General features: G+C 49.6%; 1 protein-coding gene across 17 annotated transcripts in view; it reads left to right on the top strand.

Moving 5' to 3' along the window:
- Positions 1 to 19,182, top strand: part of RALGPS2 (Ral GEF with PH domain and SH3 binding motif 2) — a 286,135-nt gene that overhangs the window by 252,723 nt on the left and 14,230 nt on the right. For all 17 annotated transcript variants that reach the window (XR_010590027.1, XR_010590025.1, XR_010590028.1 and 14 more), the window contains 2 exons: positions 3,348 to 3,440; positions 16,863 to 16,968. Coding sequence is in view for 12 of the 17 variants with exons in the window: in XM_005304201.5 (XP_005304258.1) it covers positions 3,348 to 3,440; positions 16,863 to 16,968 (199 nt within the window). In the remaining 5 variants the exon portion in view is untranslated. The remainder of the gene's footprint in view (positions 1 to 3,347; positions 3,441 to 16,862; positions 16,969 to 19,182) is intronic.

Raw genomic sequence — 19,182 nt, 5'->3', positions numbered from 1 at the left:
CGACTCACCCCTGTGGCGCCTCCTGTCGGTCGTCCCCTCCCCAAGGAGCCCCCACCCCCTATCCCCACCTCGCCTCAGTCGTAGGCTACTGACAGTCACCAACTAGCCTTCTCTCCCTGGGGCAGACTGCCGTATAAGCCACTCATCACAGGAAAGGAGGGGTTTGGACCTGCTGCCTCGGCCTAGCCTTGGTTCTGTCCCGTACAACCCCAGTATCTATTTGGCCTTATAATAGGCTGCAGCCTGGGGGTTTCCAAGCTGGAGCTTCCCAGCTCCCTGGACCTTCCCCCAGCCCTGCTCCAGCTCAGGTACCTTTATCTAGCTCCCTCTACAGCCAGAGAGAGACTGTGTCTGCTCCCGGCTTCACTGGCCTTTATAGAGCCAGCTGGACCCTGATTGGGGCGTGGCCCCCAGCTGAGGCTGCTTCCCCCGATCAGCCCAGCTTTTCCCCTGCCCCAGCCCTCTCCCAGGGCTGGTTTTAACACCTCTGGGCAGGAGTGGGGTGACCATCCCGCTACAGGCAGGTACAGCAGTGGCTAGATGCTCCCTCCAAATGGCCTGGGACGAGGCTGATTCGGCCAGGGTGATCGCATCGGCAGTGGTCATGAGGCACAGTTCCTGGCTTCAGACCACAGGCCTGTCCCAGGAGATGCAGTCCTCAATGCAGGACCTCCTGTTTGATGGGAATGGACTCTTTGCAGAACAAATGGATGCGAGGCTGCATGGACTGAAAGACACTCGGACAACCCTCTACTTGCTGGGTCTTCATACACCGCAGTCAGCGAGGAAGCAGTTCCAGCCGCCCCCGCCTCCAAGGTCTTGGCAGCCTCGTCAGGGATCTGCAAGGAGAAGGGACAGAGACATGAGTTTTTGTCATCACTGCCCTTCCTCTTCCTGTCACCTGCGCAGCCCAGCCTGGCGAAACATCATGGGGAGCCAGAAGTGCTCATTTTGAGGGTGCGCTCAAGAGCAACGCCCCAGTCCTCTTCCTGGATCTGCCTCATTCTTTCCTTAACCACCTATGTCCCTACTGTTCAGCCTGGTTGCAGGTGACTTGGGACTGCTGAGTGCTTGAAATTATATCTCTGGGCTACACCCTACAATTCTTAGCTGCCCCTTTCCCACCCCTCCCTTCCCTGTCCCTCTTCAGGGACCCTTCTCATGAGCAACTCCTCGTTCAAGAGGTTGAGAAACTCCTGCAGATGGGGACAGTGAAAGATGTCCCTCGGGAAATGAGAGGAAAAAGGTTCTACTCCCATTATTTCCTAATCCTGAAAGCAAAAGGGGGCCTAAGACCCATTCTGGACCTGCGGCACTTCAACAAGTCTCTCAAGAAGGTGAAGTTTTGCATGGTCTCCCTAGCCTCCATCATCCCCTCCTGAATCCAGGAGACCGGTACGTTGCCCTTGACTTGAAGAATGCTTATTTTCATATCTCTATCTTCTAAGGGTACAGACGATTCCTCTGCTTTATGGTGGGCTGGCACTATTTCCAATTCACAGCACTGCCATTTCATCTCTCCTCAGCCCTATAAGTGTTCACAAAATGCATGGCACCAGTGGTCCCTTACCTGAGGCGTCAAGGTCTATCTGTATCTCGACGATTGGCTCATCAAGGGCAGATCTCGGGAACAGATGCAAAGGAGCCTCGATCTGGTACATTCCATCTGCCGTGACCTGGGCCTCCTGATAAGCAAAAAGAAATCAACCCTAAGACCTGTGCAACGGATAGAGTTCACAGGGGCAGTCCCCAACTCTATGCGAGCCAGAGCTTTCCTTCCAGACACCCATTTCCAAGCCATGTTGGACTTAATTTCTCATGTAAAGGACCCACCCGCTCACAGCCGCTTGCACCTGCCTGCGGTTGTTAGGCCACATGGCAGCGTGTACGTACGTGGTCCATCATGCCCAGCTCCATCTCCAGCCATTGCAAGCATGGTTGGCATTGGTCTACATCCCCAACAGACACGATCTAGACCAGTGGTCACCAACTGGTCAATCGTGATCGACTGGTCGATCCTAGAGGATCTCCCAGTTGATCGCGATCTCCAGCGGGACTGCTACTAAGACAGGCTCCCTGCCTGCCACAGCCCCACGCCGCTTCCAGAAGTGGCCAGTGCAGCCCCAGGGTCGTGGAGGGCAGGAGTCTCCCTTCCCACGCTGCTCTTGCCTGCAAGCACTGCCCCCACAGCTTCCACTGCGGTGCTCGCAGAGAGGGGCAATGCGTGGAACCACGTGCTGCCGCCCCCCTACCTGCCCCCCCACACACACGCATAACCATGAACTCCAAACCCACTTTCAGGAATACTGCTTGTGAGTTACATAGAATGGAATCGACATGAGCAAGCACTCAAAGAAAAAATGGTTACCTACTTTTCTTCGAGATGTGTTGCTCTTGTCCATTCCATTACCTGACCTCCTGCCCCTCTGTTTGAGTAGTTGGCAAGAAGGAACTGAGAGGGCGTAGGGCCAGTGGTGCCTAATATACCGACGCATGAGCTCGGCACTCCAGAGGGCACCAATGCCGAGCCTATGGATACCGCTAAGGCAAAAATCTCTGACGACTGCGCACATACACCTTGAATGGAATGGACATGAGCAACACATCTCAAAGAACAGTTACAAAAAGTCGGTAACTATTTTTTCTACCGTGCTCAATGGAGGATGAGTGCTGAAATGACAGCAGCTAAAATGGGTCTTAATAGTTGTGTTATTACAAATATTTTGTGATAAATCAGTAATTTCCAAACAAGTCAATATTTTAATTCTTGCCCCTTGATGGCAAATATATCATTAAAAAGAAAAGGTATTTCTGTACCCAAAGTCAGTGCAGTATTGAATAAAAAGTCTTGGTAAAGTAGAGGAAATAAGGGGGGAGGGATAGCTCAGTGGTTTGAGCATTGGCCTGCTAAACCCAGGGTTGCGAGTTCAATCCTTGAGGGGGCCACCTAGGGGTCTGGGGCAAAATCAGGACTTGGTCCTGCTAGTGAAGGCAGGGGGCTGGACTCGATGACCTTTCAAGGTCCCTTCCAGTTCTAGGAGATAGGATATCTCCGTTAATTATTATTATTAGAAGTATTACCTTGTTTGATGCCTGGATCATTAAGGACTGATCAAGACCTCTGTGCACTACTTTCTTGATTCATATTGTGTTCCTGGGCATGTATTCTTAATCTAACTAGAAATAGCATCAGTGAAAAGGCAGCTCTTTTTGGCTGGGCTAGGTCCTGGGCAGTTGCTGCCCTAGGGAAATTTATGGGATGATGAGGTAAACATACATGCATTTTTAACAACAAGACAGCATAAAATATTTTGTTTCATTAATCTGTTCTCTCTCTTTCTCTGTAGGTAGCATCTTGGACAAAATACTGGGCAGCACTGTGTGGAACCCAGCTTTTTTACTATGCTGCAAAGTCTCTGAAGGCTACAGAGAGAAAACATGTATGTATTATAGTGCATCTCCCGACACTGCCAGCCAAAATTTAAAAGTAAATGCACTTTCCTGATACACACACCAACAGAATAATCCAGGACCTGCAAGTGAGCACTATCCTGTCCTTCAGTCAGTCTGTGTCATCTCAATGGATACAACTTAATAGAAGTAGGCACTGTAATAGGCTATACAGGGAACATCTACTTTGCATGTGTCATTTGGGCTCAATGAAATTGTGTATTAAACACATTAGAGAAGACCTGGAAAGAAAGCAATGCTAATGGTAGTCTTGCGTTGTCACCTATAGACCATACCTTCCTACAATATCTGATTAGAACAGGGGTGGGCAAACTTTTTGGGCCGAGGGCCACATCTGGGTGGGGAAATTGTATGCAGGGCTGGGGCAGGGGGTTGGGGTGTGGGAGGGGGTGTGGTGTGCAGGAAGGGGCTTAGGGCAAGGGATTGGGGCAGAGGAGGAGTGCGGGGTGTATGAGGGGGCTGAGGGCAGGGGATTGGGGTGCAGGAGGGTGCGGGGTGCAGCAAGGGGCTCAGGGCAGGGGGGTTGGGGTGCAGGAGGGGTGCAAGGTGCAAGCAGGGGGCTTAGGGCAGGGAGTTGGGGGGTGAGGTACAGGAGGGGTTCGGGCTCTGGCCTGGCGCCGCTTACCTCAAGCGGCTCCGGGGTGGCAGCAGTGTGCACCGGAGCCAGGGCAGGCTGCCTGCCCTGTCCCCGGCCCCGCGCCGCTCCCGGAAGCAGTGCAGCCCCTGGAGGAGGGGGGTGGAGGGCCTGCGTGTGCTGCCCTTGCTGCGCTTCCAGGTACCTCCCCGGAAGCTCCCATTGGCCTCAGTTCCCCATTCCCGGCCAATGGAAGCTGCGGGGGGCGGTGCCTGGAGGCAAGGGCAATGCATGGAGCCCTCTGCCCCCCTGCCCGGGGGCCGCAGGGACGTGGTGCCAATAGCACCGCGGGCCGAATCCAAAGCCCTGAGGGGCCGGATCCAAAGCCCTGAGGGGCCATAGTTTGCCCACCCCTGGATTAGAATATATCACTGCCCCCTCCCAACATTGAAGCAAACAATGGCAAATATAAATATTTAAATGAGTAAAGAGCTGGAGAGTGTGTTAAACTCCAGTTTTTGTGGATTACTCTTCCTGCCTATTCTGTCTAATCCAGTAATTCCTGAATTGTGGTCTGTGGACCACCAGTGGCTGCAGAGCACTTCTTGGTGGTATATAGAGAGCTGGCTTGTCACGTGATGCTGGCTCTCCTATCTTGTTTCCAGCTGCTAAATCACATTGAAAGAAGCTAAAATTACATTAAATACTTCCTTATTACTACTTTTTTATGTAAGTAATTACTGTACTTGCTCCAGGAATGTTATGCCATAGCCAGTGGAAGGGGAGAAGGGTGGTCTGTGTAGTCATGAAAGGGGGAGTGGATGTATCTATCAAGAGATGGAAGAAAGTTGGGAACCCCTGACGTTGTCTATGTAGAGCCTATACTGTGACTATCACTTCTAGGCAGTAGCTCTATCCAGTGTTTCAAGTCTTCATTAGCCATGTTAATTTTGTCAGATGTCACTGTACATGAGGTCATTACCTTTGCATAAAGCTGTATAATTTTAGAAAATGAGAAGTTGTGCTCCGGAATCCTGGAAAGGGGACTAGCTTGTTTGTCTGTGGTACAAAATGTTCTTTTCCTATTTCTTACATGCAGAGGGCAAAGGTAAGATCTTGGATCTCTGAGAGTTCTGTTCTACTTTCTGTAAAAAAAATCCACTAAAAATTGTCCTTGTCATTTATATAACAAGCTGTGTATTTTCCAAATTTATTTACACTAGTTAATTTCACTGGGAAATATCTAAAGTAGCTTAATAATAGTAGCTTAGTACACTAAAAAGGTTTGAATGCCTTAATTATTTTTTCTCCCCACTTAAATTGGCATTCAGTTTGCTTAGCTGAGAGCAATGGTCCTGCTTAATCTAATCTGTCAATTGTTACTGCCTAGTTTGAAACTAGTGAAGTGCACTTTTGGACAGATTTATATGTGATATTAACAAAAAACGTACATAGTCAAATCTGCCTCACTAAGAGTAGAAATAGCAGGAAATAATGGAAAGAAACAAGATTGTACAAATGATTATATTTAAAAAAAAAATTAAGAAAATAATTTGTTGCTGGCATTATATTGTCAAGGGTGTATTGCTTGTCTTTCTGGAGGCACTGAGAATTTAAAAAGCCTCCTTTCTGCCAGTATGTCATGTTCTTCTTCGAGTGATTGCTCCTGTGTATTCCACAGTAGGTGTGCGTGCTCGCCACGTGCACTGGTGCCGGAAGTTTTTCCCTTAGCAGTACCCATACTGGGGGAGCACTGCGGCGACCCCTGGAGTGGCACCCGTATATCGTGTTATAAGGGGAGCCATGAGCTACCCCCACCCTCAGTTCCTTCTTGCCGCCAGTGAAGGTAGTCGGAACTTTTGTGCTCCAGCTCTGCTGCAGCCCTTCTTCTCGACCTTAGTGGTACCGTTGTAGATCGTTCTTCAGTTGTTAGAGTGGGCTCGGGGCATGCCCCGTGCCCCAGGCTTCAAATCGTGCGACTCCAGTCGCCGTTCTGTGCCCAGGAGCGACCCTCACGCTGAGTGTCTTCGCTGCCTGTGAGAGACTCACATCAGCGACCGTTGCAAGATCTGCAGGTCGTTCAAGCCAAGAACCAAGAAGAAAAGAGACTTCAGACTTGGAGCTCTCCTGGTGGAGTCGGCGCTGACCCCGACACCGGTACGCAGATCAGACTCGGCGCCGGCCGCTGTGTCGTCGGTGCGTAGCAGGGCCCCTTCGACCAGTCGGCGCCGCTCTCCATCCAAAAAGCAAGGGAAGGGCCCAGCCTCACAACGACGCCAAGATAAGGACAAGAGGGAGGCTGGTCCCGCGCTGGGCAGCCCTCGATCCCGCCCCCCCGGGCTCAAAGGCTCCAACTCATGTGGAGTGGAGCAGCCCGGTACCGTTGGCCCAGGCATCCCCACCGGTGCAGATGCCGTCAACGCCGGAGGCAGTGCAGGCTGCGAAGGACATTATGTCCCTGCCCGTCCTGAGCTCACAATCGGGCACGGGCCCTAGGTCGCGAGGCAAACCCCCTTTGGGTGCCCACCAGACCTCTCTGAGCAGCTGCAGTTCCCACTCCGAAGATAGTTCCCTGCACCGCTCGGCGCGCAGCGGCCACCCTGGACGCCAGCCAGACCGTCCAGGTTGCCATCGGGAAGGGAGATGCGGGGACCCTGTACGCCGCCTGCCAGCGAGCATAGGCACTGAGAGAGGCACCGGGAATGCTCACCTGCTAGACATGGGTACCGGAGCTGTTCTCGACGGGACAGACATCGGTGCTCCTGTTCCAGCTCCTGCTCATCTAGATGTCACGCCAGAGGCTCCCCTCGGGTACCTTGGTGTCAGGGCACCGGGCTTCGCGTCACCATCATGTGTACCGAAGCAGTTCGTTGTGTGGGTACTGTTCATCGTCGTCGAGTTCCCGGTCCCGAGGGAGACGACGTCACAGACAACACTCCTACCGCTCCCGCGGCACTGAGCGTTCTTCAGCGACCTCGGCACCCCTCTACCCGGCCTCGGCGCACGCTGTTCTGTCGGGACCTTGTGGCAAGGACAGTGGTGCCAGTGGGCACAGTGGCCATCGGTGCCAGCCCAAATGGAGACCTGTTCAGTCGCTGGAGCATCCCAGGCTCCATCGGCCTCCTCCGACCGCCCGTGGGACAAGTCGGTGGGTCAGGAATCCGCAGACCTGTGCCAGGACTCTGACCTCGGTCTCGACGCCCCGGCACTGACCGAGGCACCCGGCTCCGTGCGGGATGTCTCTCCGGCACCGGACGACATCACAGTGGCACCTCCGCCATTGGTCCCGCAGGAGGACTTCAAGGCGCACCAGGACCTGCTAAAGCAGGTGGCTTCCAACCTCCAGCTGCAGGGCGAGGAGATGGAGGGTCCGCCTGATTCCCTCTTTAAAGTCCTGCGCCAGGCCGCATGGCCCTGCCTCTGCACCAGGGTATTGCTAAAATTTCTAACTCCCTGTGGCAAATTCCCGCCTCCTTGGTCCCAATCTCGAAAAAGGCTGAGAGGAAATACTTTGTGCCGGCGAAGGACCATGAATACTTGTATTCCCACCCGGCACCCAACTCGCTCATTGTGGAATCGGTAAACCACAGAGAGCATCTAGGCCAGCCCGTGCCCACCTCCAAAAACAGACGCCAGGAGACTGGACTCCTTTGGCAGAAAATTTTATTCGTTGGCTAGTTTCCAGCTTCGTGTAGCCAACCACCAGGCCTTACTGAGCAGGTACGACTTCAACCTGTGGGAGTCCCTGCCTAAATTTGAGCCCCTCCTCCCGGACTGGGACAGGAAGGACTTCAAGGCTCTGATAGCAGAGGGGTTGGTGGCGGCTAAAGTGGCCCTGCAAGCAGCGTCCGATGCTGCTGATCCGGAGGCCCGCTTGATGGCATCCGCAATCACCATGTGCAGGGCGTCGTGGCTCCTGTTGTCCGGGCTGTCGATGGAGGCCCAATCTCTGATGCAGGACCTCCCGTTCGATGGCGAGGCACTCTTTGCGGACCAGACAGACATCAGGCTGCATGGGATGAAAGATTCCCGCAGCACCTTGTAGACCTTGGGCCTCTCCGTCCCTCCGGCTAAGGACAAGGCCAAATCGCTTCCGGCGGTTCAACCTGCGAGAACCAGATATGAGCCCCCGTACAAAAGACCCAGAGACCAGAAGCGTCAGTCTCAACGGCAGTCCTTCTCTGTCCCGCAGCCTGGACCCTCTAAGGGCAGGAGGCAGGGAAAGAAGCAGTTTTTGACTATTTGCAGGGGGGCACCGGGCCTGTTGCCAGGGAGACCCCCCCGATTAATAAAGTTTGTGTTCTGCAACTGATTGTCTGCCTTCCTCAGGGCGTGGTCCCGCATAACTTCGGACTAATGGGTCCTCAGTACCATTTCCAAGGGCTACATGTTGCAACCTCACCCCCACCAAATCACCCGCCCTCCATGATGGCCCCAGGGGACCCGGACCATGTCCGCCTCCTGCGTCAGGAGGTGGATGGGCTGCTTCACCTAGGGGCGGTGGAAAGGGTACCGGTTCAATTCCAGGGCAAAGGGTTCTACTCCCGATACTTCCTGATCCCGAAGGCGAAAGGGGGTCTCAGGCCTATTCTGGACCTGCGCGACCTGAACAGGTTCCTAACCCATTCTAAGTTCCGCATGGTGTCCCTGGCCTCTCTTTATCCCCTCCCTGGACCCCGTCCATATTTTCGAGGGGCACAGACGCTTCCTCCGATTCATGGTAGGGATGGACCACTACCAATTTGCGGTCCTCCCCTTCGGCCTATCCATGGCTCCCAGGGTTTTCACGAAATGTATGTCCGTGGTGGCGGCCTACCTCAGGCGGGAGGACGTACAAATCTCCCCTTACCTGGACGACTGGCTCCTCAAGGGGGGAATCTCATTTCGAAGTGGAGTCCCACGTGGAGCTGCTCCTGTCAACATGCGCCGATCTAGGCCTGGTCATGAATGAGACCAAATCAACATTAGTGCCTGTTCAGCGCATAGAGTTCATTGGGGCCCTGCTGGACTCCTCCAGGGCCACAGCCTCTCTCCCCTTGGATAGGTTTGAGACCCTAAGGGATCTCATCGCCTCGGTCACGGCCTTCCCGGTGACCATGGCGAGGGCGTGTCTTTGGATTCTGGGACTCATGACGGCGTGCACTTACATGGTCCTCCATGCCAGGCTCCATATGAGGCTCCTCCAGATATGGCTGGCCTCCCAGTTCTCCCAAGCTCGGGACGGTCTAGACAAGGTTCTCACCGTCTCGTCCCCGATGCTGGCTTCCCTCCTATGGTGCTCCTGCCTGAGCAATATGCTGGAAGGGGATCCCTTCAGGGAGACCAACCCCTCCATAGACCAGATGTCTGATGCTTCGGACCTCGGCTGGGGAGCCCACACGGGGGACGTGCAAACCCAGAGAACGTGGTCGGCCCTGGACTTGCCCCTTCACATAAACGTCAAGGAGCTCAGGGTGGTACGGTTGGCGGGTGTGGCTTTCCTCACACACCTCCGCAGCAAGGTGGTCAGAGTCCTCACGGACAACACCGCCGCCGCCATGTGCTATATCAACAGGCAAGGTGGGACTTGCTCCCTAACCCTCTGCTGAGATGCCCTGAACCTTTGGGAGTTCTGTATAGCCCACGATATCTCCCTGAGTGCGGCTCACTTCCCAGGCGTCTGCAATACGCAAGCGGACCGCCTCAGCAGGGTCTTCTCCCCCAGTACGAGTGGTTGCTCCACTCGGAGGTCGCTCACCGGCTCTTCCAAGAGTGGGGAGCTCCCCAGATCGACCTGTTTGCAACCCGTCAGAACCAGCGTTGCCCCCGGTGGGGGAAGGCGCGATCTGCGACGCGTTCCTCCTGAGCTGGTCGGGCCAGCTCCTATATGCCTTTCCCACCATTCCCCCTCATCACCAAGGTCTTTCAGAAGGTGAAGGCAGACAAGGCGGAAGTCATTCTCATAGCCCCGGCATGGGCCCGCCAGCATTGGTACGGGCCTCTCCTACGCCTCTTAGCAGCCCCCCTGAGGGCGCTACCACTCCGCCCGGACCGCCTCTCCCAGGATGGGAGGCACCTCCTCTATCCCAGTCTGGCCGCACTTCACCTGACAGCATGGCTGCTCTGTGGCTGAATGAGGAGGAGAATAGGTGTTCGGAGTAGGTAAGGCGAGTCCTCCTGGAAAGCAGGAAACCGTCCACGCGTCGGACGTACGTGGCTAAATGGTCCAGGTTCACCAGGTGGGCGAGTGAGCGGGGAGTGTCCCCCTCCGCTGCACCTCTCCAGTTTATTCTGGACTACTTCTTATCCCTTAGGGCCCAGGGACTGGCACCTGCCTCGGTCAGGGTGCACCTGGCGGCCATATGGGCTTTCACCCGCTGGTGCAAGGCCACTCGGTCTTCTCCCACTCGATGACCTCCCATTTCCTGTAGGGCCTTGACCATTCATTCCCGTACGCTACACCCCCCGTGCCACAATGGGACCTCAAACTGGTCTTGTCCCGTCTGGTCTCCCCCCTTTGAACCCCTGGCCACATGTTCCTGGTTGCACCTCTCGTGGAAGGTGGCCTTCCTTGTGGCGATCATGTCAGCCTGCCATGTCTCAGAGATCAGGGCCTTGACCTCAGAACCCCCCTATACTGTTTTTCATAGGGATAAAGTCCAGCTCTGCCCACACCCGGCGTTCCTCCCGAAGGTGGTCTCCGCCTTCCATATGGAGCAGAGCATCTTCCTTCCCGTGCTCTGTCCCAAGCCCCACTCCTCTAACGAGGAACGCCGCCTCCACACACTCGATGTGCGTAGGGCGTTAGCTTTTTATCTGGATCAGACTAATATGTTCCAGAAATCCTCTCAACTCTTTATTGCCTCGGCCGAGCGGGCAAAGGGGCAGCCTATCTCCACCCAGCGGTTTTCCTGCTGGATCACCTCATGCATACGCACGTGCTATGATCTGGCGGGGATTCCCCCGCCACCGATCGGCAGGGCACACTCTACGAGGGTTCAGGCCTCATCAGCTGCCTATGTCGCCCATGTCCCCATCCAGGACATTTGTAGGGCGGCCACTTGGGCCTCAGTTCACACATTTACTTCACATTACGTGATCATCTCCCAGTCTAGGGATGACGCTGGGTTCGGCAGGGTGGGACTTCGTCCCGAACCTTCATGAACGCCTACCCACCTCCAGCAGATATTGCTTGGAATCACCTACTGTGGAACACACCGGAGCAATCACTCGAAGAAAGGACATAACTGACGTTCTTTGAGATGTGTTGCTCCTGTCTATTCCACACCCCGCCCTCCTTCCCCTCTGTCGAAGTTGTCCGGCAAGAAGGAACCGAGGGTGGGGGGAGCCCGTGGCTCCCCTTATAGCGCGATATACAGGCGCCACTCCAGAGGTCGCCGCGGTGCTCCCCCAGTACGGGTACTGCTAAGGGAAAAACTTCCGGCACCAGTGCACGTGGCGAGCACGCACACCTACTGTGGAATAGACAGGAGCAACACATCTCGAAGAATGCCAGTTACTGAACAGGTAACTGTCCTTTTTGTGCTCCTGTTGCTGACTTGATGCCTTTAGGTTTTATTCCAAATAATGTATTTTTCCAAGAACAGAATCATTCTATAAATCTCTCTTGCCTGGTGTTTTCTCCATTTCAAAATATCAAATGATAACTCAGAAAGGGGGAAATAGTACTTCCCTTGTACACTAATATGGGTGAGAAAGAGTTTTACTATAACACCTGTAACATGCATATACTTCTCAACAAGTAATTTTAAAACAGATTTAATAAAAATGTTGTTGAAAAAAAATCTGAGTAGCTCTTGGCAGTGGGAAACCTAGGGGAGTTACATAGCTAGCTATTATATTCTGTTTCTAAATAAAAAGTTTCACTTCTATTTATAAATGGCTTGTTGATTAACAATTTATTGCAGAGTAAAAATACAATAATGAATATCACACTATAAGGGGAGCCATCTTTTATCTTAAAAGTCTTATTGAGGATAAGTAGTATACATTAAATGGACATATAATAATACTTCTCCAAAGGTAAATACATAATTCCCAGATCAGAATCTTTAAACTGAAGATAAGACTGAAAATGTATTGGTAACTTTAAAGGAAGGAAAATCTATTAATTTCACTTTTAATGGAGATATATCAACACTTTGGCATTTAATCTCTACTTCTGATGACCTTATTAGTGCAATGCCTTCTGATGCTCCCATGTGGTGGTGCAGCTATGCACCTCCTATATTGCAGGGTTATTGTGAAATAGAATAGTGTAGCTCTCAGCCTGCCCCTTAAATCCTAATTATCTGATTGTGGGCTATCAGGGAGCCTGTTACAGCTCATACTTGTTTAGTTATTATTCAGGAATGAAGTTTAACTATCTGAGGGTAAATTGGAGATGGTCTGCAGCTGTGTTAATTTCATTTGTGTTTAGAAGGTAACTGATGCATGAATTGGTATATCTTCTGTTGCACAGGTTGGGTGGTGCATGTGATAACAGTTGCATAATAAAAACATATCCAGGAAATGAGTTTGTGAAAAGTCCTTTTCACAAGACAAACACCAACTTATTGTCTTGTAGATATTAATATATAAAATACAAACATCAGTTATTCAAACTTAGTCAAAGCTACCACATAATGTTTCCTCATATCTGCTAGTATAAGATGAGATCCATAGTCTGTATTAGGAGGATAGGGGAGGTCTGAGAGGTGAGAGGTAATAGGCGACTAAGGGGAACAAAACAGGTTACTTTTAATAGTAGAGAGATCACTTGAAACTATGAGGTGATAAGTTTATTTATAGTTGGAAGGGGCTGGACATGAACTGGTCATGAGAGAGGGGTCTTTTTTTAAGGCATATACATGTCTGATATGAAAAATATAAATAGTAATATGGTACTTAGCTCTTTGCATGTTAAAAGTGCTTTACATCAATATGAACAACGAGGAGTCTGGTGGCACCTTAAAGACTAACACATTTATTTGGGCATAAGCTTTCATGGGTTTAAAAAAAACCCACTTCTTCAGGTGCACCTGTACCCCACCCCCCAACTCCCTGCCCTGAGCCCCCTCATGCATCCTTCCTGCACCCCAACCCCATGCCCTGAGCCCCTCCCTGCACACGGCACCCCCTCCCACACCCTGCACTCCTTCCCGCACCCCAACCCCCTGCCCTGGCCCTGCATACAATTTCCCCACCCAGATGTGGCCCTCGTCCCAAAAAGTTTGTCCACCCCGGTATACACACTGACACAAACCCATGTGCTGTATCTCTGACATTATCTATTTTTACTACTTTGAGGCTTTTTGCTTTTCTGCCTTTTTTCTCTTTCTCAGCTCTCAGCTTCCTTCCAGCCTTAGCCCTCCTTAGCTCAGTTTCCCCCAAGTGGCTCACTGTCAAAGAGCCTCCAAAGATCAATTTCAAGCAGGGCTAATTTTTCCAACCACGAGGGGAAAATCCCTGAGGCCCTAGGAGGAGGCAAATATTTGTTTTGAGCAACTTAAGCAGTGGCCCAGGAGGGCTTATCTGTGTCTGGCCCAGGAGGGCTTATTTGTGTCTGACCCAGAGCTGGTAAAAGAGTATGGTTGCACAAACCCTGCCTATCGGATATGCAAAGTATACGCAGCAAGATAAAAGGAGTTGCCACCAGAGTCCTTGTTGTTTGTATCACATTGTAAGGAGACTGAAGAATGCTGGGATGCTAAACTGTTGATGATGACTTTGGATTTAGGATGTTATTTTTAGTCTAGTACCTGCTATTGCATTTGTTAATTTAAATTATGGACAGAGGTTAGAGGGCTAAAGTGCAGTTTATTTCTTGCACAGCCCCCAGATAGTTTTGCAGAGATACAAAATATCTTAATGTAGGACAAACCTTGGGATAACTAATGTGAATTTTGGAATGGAAATATTTTTAATCTATCTATTAATTAAATTGCCTGTTAGGGAATTTCTGCTGTAAACTCTATCTCCTTTTACTCCTGATAAACTCAGAATAATCACCCGTGGTAATTATTTGTGCTAATGCTCCCTTTTTATTGGATATGTAATGGTTAAGTCACATTATTTACAAACATTTGGAACATGCATTTGGTACTTCATTCTGTATATCTGCTATAAAGTATTATAGTAAAAAAATAGATATTTTAAATAGAAATCTTTTTTTAAACTAGTTTTAATAACTTGGAAAACTTTGAGACTATTGTCACTTTATCATTTCCAAAGGTCAGTTGCTAATACCTAAAGCAGAGTTCAGAATCCGCTTGTTGAAAGAGAGAAGTTTGAAAAAATTTCTAAAACAACTGTTTCTGTTTGGGACGCAAAGTCCAAATTCTAACTGCTGTGGTAGACTTGAGTCGTTTCTACAAGCTGCTTCTAAATCAAGGGCATTGCATCATTACTCTGTGTAATTTAAACAACATGCAAATTTCCAGTCGCATTTCATATTGTGCATCTGTCAAAATTAATCTGAAACACATTGTGTGATTAAAAAAAGGTTTGCTTTACTCACGGATGGTTTTTAAAATGGCATACATTCAGAAAAGAAGATGGTATAATTATTATATTATGAAAGATGTGTAAAGGCTTGTTTAAAGGCTTCCTGTCAAATTCCAGAAATGAGTGTTCTGGACACACACAATCCAAGTTTTGGTCACAAGCCTTTAGAGTAATAGTTAGGAAAGCATCATCTTTGCCAAAAAGCCCCCTTGACCCAGAAGGAGGATAGCAACATTGCCAATGGGTGGGAGTGGGGAAAGAAGTGGCATAATCCTGGCAGTGCTCACCCAAAAAAGTATTTATTTGTGGGTTTGTATATCACATGTACAATGATGGAGTATGGTGGTATAAATATTTTATTGGTATGAGTTTGGATTGTTCTTGCTATTTACAAATGGCAGTGCTACAAGTGAGTTATATAGGTCCTAATGAGTCTTCATACCACTTTGCACTATTTTGTATTTTATTCATGCCACGTTTTTCCAAAAAAAAATCTAATTTTAGAAATGTTACTTTTAATTTTATAGGGACTAATTTTCGTATCTCAGCCTCGATAAACCAGATTTTGTTAGTATCTTGAGACCAGTTGTACAGAAGAGGGAGAGGAAAAACAGTATTAATACAGTTGTAAAACTTCTAAAAATGATCTTAAAGTATACCCCATATTATCAAACTATTCCATAGCTTGTCACAAGAATAGTAAAATATGTGATATGTTGATATTCTTGTGATAAGCATTTATCATGCATTTTTGACCATTTTTGTTGTCATTTACCTCACCCAGTACTTGTTTGCTATTTCAACCCTTTGCAAATAACTGTCTTTAAAAAAAAAAAAAAATTAGCTATATGGCAAATGTTTTTCTTCACATATATCACACCACCCAACATCCCATCCAAAAAGTAGAACTTCCACAAAATTGCCTCCCACCCCAAATAACTCCAGCCTGAGGCCCAGGATAGGTATGATTTAGTCCTGGACCAGTAACAGCTTTTCTAGACATAAAAATATCAAAAATTTTACCTGATATCTCATGACTCCAAAGGGATATAGATGCAGGAGTTTTATCCTTATGAAAAAGACGGGTTTCAATCTTACCAAGCATTTGTTTCTAGGTCTGGCGGTTACATTGTTTAATTTTTAGGTATAAAAAGGATATTTTCAGTAATTTTTAAAGATTTTTATGGTTCATTTGGAGACCTAGACAGTTGAAATGAGATTAGCTAAGGCCCTGGCTTTGCAGAGAGAGAGGGGTGTGAAAGTCTCAATACAACTTTTAACTGAAATATTTGTAAAATAGTTTTTTCTCTAATATACATAGCATAAACAGAATATGAAATGATGTGGTATAGTATAAAGGTTTATTTGGTACAATCTGTATAATTGAGTAATGGGTTTATCACTTGGCTGTAACGCATCTATCACAAACTCATGCAGATAAAAGCCTTTGTGACATTAGGGCCCTACCAAATTCATGGTTCATTTTGGTCAATTTCACAGTCATAAGATTTTAAAAATCGTACATTTCATGATTTCAGCTATTTAATCTGAACCTCTCGGTGTTGTAATTTGTAGGGGTCCTGACCCAAAAAGGGATTGGGGGGAGGGGTCACAAGGTTATTGTAGGGAGGGTTGCAGTACCGCTACCTTTACTTCTGCGTTGCTACTGGCGGCAGCGGTGCCATCAAAGCTGGGCAGCTGGAGAGTGGTGGCTTCTGGTCGGGAACCCAGCTCTGAAGGCAGAGCTGCTGCCTGCAGAGCTGGGCCTTCAGTCAGCAGCCGCCACTCTTCGGCCACCCAGCTCTGAAGGCAGCAGCGTAGAAGTAGGGGTGGCATAGTATGGTATTGCTACCCTTATTTCTGCACTGCTGCTGACGCAGTGCTGCCTTCAGAGCTGAGTGCCCAGCCAACAGCCACCGCTCTCCAGCCACCCAGCTCTGAAGGCAGCGCAGAAGTAAAGGTGGCAATACCACAACCCCCCTAAAATAACCTTGCAACACCCTCTGCAACACCCTTTTGGGTCAGGACCCCCAATTTGAGAAATGCTGATCTCCCAGTGAAATCGGTATAGTATACAGTAAAAGTATCATGGTGCTGAAAATACTGAGTTTTGTCAAACTGTACAATATATATGTTTATGACCACACAACTTTGTGGCTGTGTTGTTTCCTATTATTTCTTTATGGAGATCCAGAATAGCATTATTTTGTATTTATGGCAGGTTAGCAGAAAGCAGAGTTGGCCCTTTATTTCCATATTTTTGTAATATGTGATGCTTTAATTCTGGCTGAACCCTCTTGCTTAACATTAATACATACTTTGTTTTTTTCAGTTCAAATCTACACCAAGTAAAAATGTGTCAGTGGTAGGATGGATGGTGATGATGGCTGATGACCCAGAACATCCTGATCTCTTCTTGCTGACTGATTCTGAAAAGGGTGAGTAACATCAGGAGAATGGTGATACGCATAAAGATCTTGTCTTCAGATTCACCTGACTTTACAATCACTTAAAACTCTGTTAGGCGTGCTCATAATTAATAACAAAAACTTTGAAAGGGATATTAAATCTCAGAGCTTAAGCCAAAATTAGGAACTCCGTAGGAAGCTCCTAACGCCTACTTTCCTAACGTAAAAGTTTTGCAGCAGCTTTGCCTGATACATGTTTGTAAATCATGCTTGGATCATACAGACATTATGTACATGAAACTGCATCTACCTCTAATAGGAAGCTGAAGATGAAGCCTGAGCAACTTAGCTTTGTGGGGCCTCCTGTGGCATGTGGCCCCTGGCAATTGCCTTGCTTGCTACCCTCTAATGCCAGCGCTGCCTTTTATATGCAGAAAACTGGTTGTTGTGAGACAGGCGGGCCATGGAGTTCTTATAGCATTTTGGGGGGGGGGCTCAGAAAGAAAAAGGTTAAGAACCCCTGCACTACTCCTCATAAGCACAAGTTTGGTGTTACTAGACCAAGCAGTTTTGGAGATATAATGAACTAACGAACAACTAGGAAAATATTAAAAATGAAAGCCATCTCATAAAGTAGGCTTCTAATAAAAATCCAGCATCGGCTTTAACTATGGAGAGACTATTAACTCTCCATTGTAGTTCAAAATATGCAGAAAGGGCATCAAAAGCTGTTCTGATAATATATTCTAATTCAGTGGCTCTCAAACTTTTTTACTGGTGACCTCTTTCATATAGCAAGACTCGGAGTGCGACTCCCCTTATAAATTAAAAACACTTTTTTTATATATTTAACACCATTATAAATGCTGGAGGCAAAGCGGGGTTTGGGGTGGAGGTTGACAGCTCGTGACCCCCCATGTAATAACCTCACGACCCCCTGAGGGGTCCTGACCCCCGGTTTGAGAACCCCGTTCTAACCTATCTAACATGTTGTTCTTCGAGTGATTGCTCAGGTGTATTCCACAGTAAGTGTGCGTGCTCGCCACGTGCACCGGTGCTGGAAGTTTTTCCCTTAGCAGTATCCATAGTGGTGGAGTGGCGCCTGTATATCGCACCATAAAGGGGTCTGTGTGCTCCCTCCACCCTTAGTTCCTTCTTGCCGCCAGTGAAGGTCATCGGAACTTTGTGCTCCAGCCTAGCAGTAGTCCTCTAGCCTTAGTGGTACAATTCTTCAACCATAGTTAGTTTCTCTAGTTAGCGGCCTGGCTCGGTTCATGCCACGTGCCCCAGGCTTCAAGTCGTGCGACTCCTGTCGCAGTTCCATGCCCAGAAGCGATCCGCACTCTGTGTCTTCGCTCTGTGGGCGAGACTCACGTAAGTGAGCGTTGCAAAATCTGCAAATCGTTCAAGCCTCGGACGAAGCGTGACTGAGAGATCCGTCTCTGGGCTCTACTCATGGAGTCGGCATTGGTCCCGGCACCGGTGCGCCAACCTGATCCGGCACCGGGCATCGCGTCCTTGATGCGAAGCGAGGGCCCATCAACCAGTTGGCACTGCGCTGCTGTGAAGAAGCAAGGGAAGACCCAGCGGCGCCAAGACAAGGATAGGGGTGAGGCCGGACCCGAGTTGGGCAGCCCATGATCCCCATCAGGACCTAGAGCTCATGCGGAGTGGAGTAGTCTGGTCCTGTCCGCGCGTGCCTCTCCTCCAGTAAGAATATCCTCGACGCCGGAGGCAGCACAGGCAGCATGTGACAATCCTAGTCATTCCGGTGCCGGCTGCGCTGCCCGAGTCAGGCCTCCAGTCCCGAGGGAAACCACCATTGGGTGCTCACCAACCATCTCCAGCCAGATCTGAGGCAGAGATGCCTGCCCGTTCCGAGGGGTCTTCCCGTAGCCCATGACAGACCTCTACTCCATCGGCTAGGTCGCCTGGGAGCGAGTCTCTGGAGGCCTCCACTGCCTGGAGGGGATGCAAGCACCGTGATAGAAGGCGTCAACGCTCCTCTTCCAGTTGGAGTGATAGGACTAGCTTTCGACGCCGTCGGCACCGCCCCTCACATTCGAGTGTTCGCCGAGACAGACGCCGTACTCGGAGCGCATCCCGACCGGCACTGAGGCATCGTAGCCACAGTCACCAGAGGGATTCCAGAGACTGTACCTCCGACGTATACATGTCGTCGTCATTGAGGTCCAAATCCCGAGGTCGACACCAACAAGGCCAGGACCGGTCCAGCTGCTCGTA

The sequence above is a fragment of the Chrysemys picta genome, chromosome 8 (genome assembly GCF_011386835.1).
Source record: "Chrysemys picta bellii isolate R12L10 chromosome 8, ASM1138683v2, whole genome shotgun sequence".
Classification (NCBI taxonomy): domain Eukaryota; kingdom Metazoa; phylum Chordata; order Testudines; family Emydidae; genus Chrysemys; species Chrysemys picta.
The sequence above is the reverse complement of the archived record's forward strand: the minus strand, read 5'-3'. Positions and strand labels throughout refer to the sequence as shown.